General features: G+C 39.6%; 1 protein-coding gene across 1 annotated transcript in view; it reads left to right on the top strand.

Annotated features, from left to right (window-relative positions):
* The first annotated feature begins 4 nt into the window (after positions 1-4).
* The window catches only part of SMURF2 (SMAD specific E3 ubiquitin protein ligase 2), a 119,591-nt gene continuing 112,791 nt past the window's right edge, over positions 5-6,804 (top strand). Inside the window, exon 1 of the mRNA XM_040452123.1 lies at positions 5-56. Within this exon, the coding sequence (XP_040308057.1) occupies positions 5-56 (52 nt within the window). The remainder of the gene's footprint in view (positions 57-6,804) is intronic.

The following is a 6,804-nucleotide window of genomic DNA, read 5'->3' as shown; positions in this document are numbered from 1 at the left end:
GGACATGTCTAACCCTGGGGGCCGGAGGAACGGGCCCGTCAAGCTGCGCCTGACAGGTGAGGGGGGCGGCGGGAGCCGGGCCGGGGCGGCCGTGGGGTGGGCGAATCGGCGGGGGGTGCCTGTGGCCTTGGGAAGGGCCAGGGTCGTGATCAATGGTGAGTTGGGGGTCGGGGACGTGGGAAGGCCTAGTTCAGGGGGAGTAATGGCAAAACCACTCGCCCTTGTGGGGAAATTCTTGAAAAAACCGACGGTGTCTCGGGGGTCTTTTGTTGAGGGAGGGCTGCTCCGGTTGGAATCGCAGGCGGAGTGGAGGTCGGAAAGCCTTGGCCGAGGAGCACGACTCTCTCCCGGGCCTCGGGGAGCAACCGCTGGGTTGCTGCCCAGGTGGGGTCGTCGGGGGGATGAGGAGCTCCTGTGGCGGGGCTTATTGAATCCGGTCGCTGACTGCGCGCCGTAAACACTCCTTAAAGATGGAGCGCTTAACGGGAGTGTGTGTGTGTGTGTGTGTGTGTGTGTTCCCTGCTTGTTAACTTGTTCGCCCACTTATGCCCGCGTGCAAAACCTTCATTCTCTGCCGCCAGCCACAGCAGCTGGTGCCACACACCTGAAACGCACGACTCTGGGAAGGGTGGAGACCGAGGTGGATGATTTTCCGGTGCGTCCGCCTGATCGGACGACTCCGGCTCATTGTACACTCTGTGTTTTGGAAGTGTTTGATTGTAGGGTAGCATGTTTTGGGTTGTTCCTTGTAGGCCGCAGAACTTGTGTCTCACTTCTAACTCCAGACCTGCTTTGAAAACACACTTTTTTTTTTTTTTTTTTGGTGGACATTTCTAAGTATGTGCTCATACAGACTTGCAAGCGAAGTTTTCTCCCTCCCCACCTCCTCCCCTTCCCTTTTCTAAATGGAAAAGAATGTCTGGAGGGGTTGCTAGGTAGGAGGCTTCTCTCTTACAAAGTGTTTATGATTCCAAGTGCATTAAATCTTTGACATTACAGGTACACTTTGCTTACACAGTGCCGTTTTTGGTATTCTTACATGGTCGTGTCCCCCCATTTTAAGGACAAAATTATTTTTGATTTGAAAAGTGGAATTGAAATCAGTGTAATTATCCTGGTTTTACCATTCACTAAATTATCCACGTCGATGTTCGAATGTGTGGTGAGAAAGATGGTTTCTCTTAAAGGTCTGAGTGTGTGTGTGTGTGTGTCTTTGTGTAAGAATAAACTGTAATTATGTTTGCCTACAGTGGACGTAGAGATTTATATGGACTAATTTTGTAATTGAATGCTTGTGTGTCCCAGTCCACTGGCTGAACTTTACAGATAAAAACTTGCAGTGAACTTGGTTTTTGAGAATTTAGCCTGACTGTAAATTGGCTGCAACTTAAAAAATATATTACTTTTATGACAGTGTTACTTTTCCTAGGGAAAATTGCAAAGAATCATTAACTGAGTTGCTCTTAAAAAATTTTTTTTAAATGTTTACATTTGAGAGACAGAGACAGAGGGTGGGCAGAGAGAGGGAGACACCGAATCCGAAGCAGGCTCCAGGCTCTGAGCTGTCAGTACAGACCCCGACACGGGGCTCGAACTCACAAACCGTGAGATCATGACCTGAGCCGAAGTCAGACACTTAACTAACTGTGCCACCCAGGCGTCCCTTCAGTGAGTGGTTCTTAATGTAAAACCTGGATTGGGGATTCCCCGCCCCCCTCCATTTCCCCCATTCAGTTTCCTTGTTTTCTCATGAAACCTTTATTAGGGATCTTTGTTGCTTTAGAGTTTATCTACAGCTGTTCCTCTGTAGACTCAGTGCTGTGTCAGTGATCATGGGAAGAACCTGTGATTCCAGGTTTGCAGAAAGCATCGGAAATAGGCTGTTGGCCATTTACTTCCTTGCAGGCTATATGCATAATGAGAAAATGAGGGAGAAAACAGGTATTTTAATTTTTTAAAATGAGTTTGAGGGTTTTACTGTGACTCAATAGATCTTAAAGTGTTTATCTGTGGTTTCCTTACAGCCTATGCTACATTATAAGAATTCGTGAGTTCACTTAGGAGAAAAGATGACACTTCTTTTTTGCGGGGGAGAGGACACATTGGACTAAATTTGTAGAGTGATTTTGTATTTTTAGATTTTTCTGAGGAATATTAAATACACTGTGTCCCCTTGATTGTAAAAACAGTTGGAGGTACTCTCAATTTTTTAAAACCATTGGGAATTTGTCTCTGTCATATTTCAAGAAAAAACTGTTCAAATAATAAAAACATTGCCCTCTCCTTTTTGGTTACATTTGGTGGATTCTCTTCTGTTTTGCCAGGAAAGTTAACTTCTATTTTTTCATTTTAGTCCATTTACAAATTAGATGGTATAGATTTTAACAAATAGATTTCAAGAGCTGGATTCAATTAGCAGCTTTTTAGGACATAAACATTAAAGGGTTAGATGGAAAAGATTGTTTTGACTGACTGGATAAATGACAGGGCTGTGTTTGATGTGCGTCCAGGAATTGGTCTGGAGCTGGTGCCCAACTTTTCAGTCCATCTTGAGAAGCCAAATAAAATATTTAACCTAGGCCTCGTTTTGTTTAAAAAAAAAAAAAAGTTGATTCTTTGTTAAGACCTTAAGAAATGTTTGGCATACCTTTAGACTAAGTGTTTAATAGTTTGTTTAGATCCGGGTTCCCTAATAGAGGAAGATCACTAAAAAAAATAAAAAAGGCACATCCCAGAGTGGATTTTTATTTGGTTTATAATACACTTGGGCTGTAAGATGCTTTAAAATTATTGTTCTTTGCTTTAAGTCAGTACCATACTAGTATTTTAAATTTATAGAGTGCCTTTGATTCCAAGGTGCTTTATGAACTGTACTTACTCAATTATATCTTTAACATAGAGCTGTCTCTTTCCTGAAAGGTGTAAACAATTTTTGCCTGATGACGTGCATGCGCACGCACGCGTACACATTCTCTCTCTCTCCCCCTCACTTTCTCTCTCTCTCTCTTTCTCTCTCTTTCTCTCTCTTTCTCTCTCTTTCTCTCTCTCTCTCTCTCTCTCTCTCACACACACACACACACACACACACACACTGAAGAAGAAGAAATATTTGAATCACGAGATCTCTGCCTATGACAGATATTATACTTTCCCCATGTATTAGTCCTTAGCCCACAATCACCTAGTGAACTGTTTGGTATTTTTGGTGCTAAGAAGGTAGGGTTAATTGAATCCCACATTTGAGATTCCTCAGGCCATTGGTGGTTAAAATCTGATTTGGTTCATCAAGTTACTTCGGTTCTTATGACACATTAACACTTAATCATTAAAATGGGCTGTATGGTAAAGCTACCAATTTCAACTATTTCTATAGAAAATTGGTTAGAAACTGTAAAATTTGTATACATGATACTTATGAATATCTGATACAGGCTTTTCTTACAATGCTTTGGATAGAAAATATTATTTGTATTTAGTTACTATAAAAAATTTGGGGCAATTTTTTTTTATATCATTGATGTTTTTGAGAACCAAAGACTCAAAAAAGCAGTTTAGTATAATTTCTGATATTTAAGTGTCTTAGATATGGAGAAATAACTGACTTCTCCAGAACATATATTGCAAACCTTTCTGTAATTTAAATGTTTTTATATGCAGTTCCTCATGTTCTTAATTTATAAAACCCTTGGAAGTAATAAGGTTAACCCTGTGTGTAGCTTGAGGAAAATCAACATTAAAAGTCTCAGTTTAGATATGCTGGTACCTTAGTATTGTTTTATTGTATATTTTATTGATTCAAGGCCTTAAAAATTACGACTTGAATTGTGTCTCACGGGTTTCTAATTAAGGGTGCTTGTAATTTGAATGTCCCCATTTTATTTTCTTGGTTTCTAAGGTAGCTTAAGCTCCTGACTTTTCTCTTAAGTTACCTCTTCTAGTCTAACACTCAGACATGCAGTTGAAGCTGTGTAGGTGCCTCATGTAGTTTGGTTTGCATTGGTGAGTAAAGGGTGTGTATGTGTTTTCATCATGGATTCTACTTTTTTCCTGTTGGTGGAACTGTAACTATCATAATATATACTAGCATGTCTTTTATTTAGCTTATTTATCGTTTAGCATGTAACTCAATTTTCAAGGTAAATGAAGGGCCACACTTTAGGCACACAAGATTTCTATTGTGGCCATTTTTGATGTCTTTTAAAGATTTTGAAGATTTTCAAAAGTTGTAATATGTCCTACTTTTTTCATGTAGACCATATTTAACAGAACGTAATGTTTTATTTATGATTTGGTATCATTATGAATATAAATTATGGTATTATAATGTGTAGTATGAGGATATCATCATGGTGTATACAGAGAACTGTTTGACCCTGGCTACATGGCAGTATGTTGTTTAACCCCATTCTTACTACTTTTTCTCTTTTTGCTCTCGTTTTTTTGTTCACTGTTACTTTCTCTGTTCTAAGAAGGCTAGACCCTTGAAATACACTGTTGTAATCAGCATTGTGTGTTTCTGTATGACTGACATATATTAAATGCTTATTAAGTGCCAGACATTGTATCAAGTTTATATCTTTTATCACTTTTAATTCTCCACGAGGTAGCTCCAAGAGGTAGGAAAAAACTTGGAGAGGTTAAGTACATGTCAGAATCCCAAGTTGTCTCTCTAGAGAGCCTGTTACAAACGTCTAAGATTTTGTGTGGAAAAATAAAATATACATTCCATTTATTTGGAATTACCCTTGCCCTTGAGATTCTGGCTCATCTTTTAAGGTTCAACTCAAAGCTTACCCTTATCCCTAGAACTTTCCTTGACCTGAATTGGCCTTTCCTCTGTGACTAAGAGGCTCTTCCTCTAGTGTCAGACCCAGCTCACTGAAGGGCATTTGTTTCTATGCTGTCAGCTCTGGGAAGCCAGAGTCTTTGTTTCGGCTTGGATTAAGGGTTTTTGGCATTTTATTGAATGAACACTGGAGGCGTAGAAATATTTCTCTGTCGTTCTATATGTGTTCTTTTTTTTTTTTCATTTTTTTTTTTAACGTTTATTTATTTTTGAGACAGAGAGAGGCAGAGCATGAACGGGGGAGGGTCAGAGAGAGAGGGAGACACAGAATCGGAAGCAGGCTCCAGGCTCTGGGCCATCATCAGCCCAGAGCCCGACGCGGGGCTCGAACTCACGGACCGTGAGATCGTGACCTGAGCTGAAGTCGGACGCTTAACCGACTGAGCCACCCAGGCGCCCCCCTATGTGTGTTCTTTGTGGCTAATGCACTAGGTATGAGTGGCAAGAGTTGAGGCTATAGACAGGGACCAACCCATTTAGGAACTTGTTATATTTTGCCAAGAAGTTGTTTTTTTTTTTTTTTTTTTTTTTTTTTTAAGGAGGAAGGATTGTAAGTTTTCATATCTTTGATGTTTAGAAACATTATTCTTGGGTGGTGCTTGGGTGGCTCAGGTCATGATCTCATGGTTTGTGAGTTCGAGCCCTCCATTGGGCTCGTGCTGACAGTGCAGAGCCTGCTTGGGATGCTCTCTGTCCTTCTCTCTCTGCCCCTCCCCCACTTGCACTCTCTCTCTCTCTATCTCAAAATAATAAACTTTAGAAACATCAATCTTGAGGCAATGGGATGATGGGCTGGTATGGGAACTCTGAAGACTGCTTTGGGGATAACCAGTTAAGAGGATGCTACAAAACTGGTTCTTATTTTTTTCTTGTTCTAATTTTTGTTTCTAAATTTTTTTTTTAATTTTTTTTTAACGTTTATTTATTTTTTTGAGATAGAGAGAGACAGAGCATGAACGGGGGAGGGTCAGAGAGAGGGAGACACAGAATCTGAAACACGCTCCAGGCTCTGAGCTGTCAGCACAGAGCCCGACGCGGGGCTCGAACTCACAGACCGCAAGATCATGACCTGAGCTGAAGTCGGCCGCTTAACCAACTGAGCCACCCAGGCGCCCCTGTTTCTAAATTTTTATTACAGATTATTGCCCTAAACATCTTGGTGTAGATAACTTTTTTTTTAAGGATTATTTTTCTAGGATATTTCCATAGAAAGAGTGCTTTGCGTTAAAGAGTGTGAGTCTTTTGTAAGTTCTTGATAAATTTTTCCTCATGCTGCTTCCTGTAAGAATTGTGCCTGTTTAGGGAAGCAATGAATAAATAAACATACATTTTTATAATACTGTTGCAAGCATTGGCTCTTGTTTTTAAAATTTTTTGCTAATTTCATGGAATACAGTATTTAAACATTAACTTGTGAAGTTGAATATTTTCCTGTTTATTACATTTATTTTTGTTGACTTGTTTGGCCTTGTCCTACTTGTCTGTTAGGGCATTCGTGTTTTTCTTAATGATTTGCCTGGGAATTAAAAAGATGTTAATTTGTTGTTATATTTGCTACAAACATTTTCCCCAGTCTGTTATTTGACTTTTAATTCTGGCCATTTTTGGACATGCACAAATGTGTTGTTTTAGTTAGGAGTCAAATCTGTTCAACTTTTCTTTTGTTTTTCTTATTCTATTATTTGGAAGGCCTTTTCCATTAAGAAGTTTAGTAAGTATTTAAGTACATTTTATTTTAGTGTTTCTAAAAAATGGTTTAGGAAGATATTCCTTCCCCCCGCCCCCAGTTTCTGTTTAGTCATCTCATCATTATTTATTAACTAATTCTTCCTCTTCACAGTGATGTGCTATCTTTTTAGTTATGTTAAATTAGTTATAATAGAGTCAGGTTATCTCTTGTTCACTGCCATACTCTTTTCATTATTATAGCTTTATAATTTAGTTTAATACGTTCATTG

This window comes from Herpailurus yagouaroundi, unplaced genomic scaffold, assembly GCF_014898765.1.
Source record: "Herpailurus yagouaroundi ecotype Mexico unplaced genomic scaffold, PumYag 206, whole genome shotgun sequence".
NCBI lineage: Eukaryota > Metazoa > Chordata > Mammalia > Carnivora > Felidae > Herpailurus > Herpailurus yagouaroundi.
This window is presented reverse-complemented; position numbering and strand designations above follow the sequence as displayed.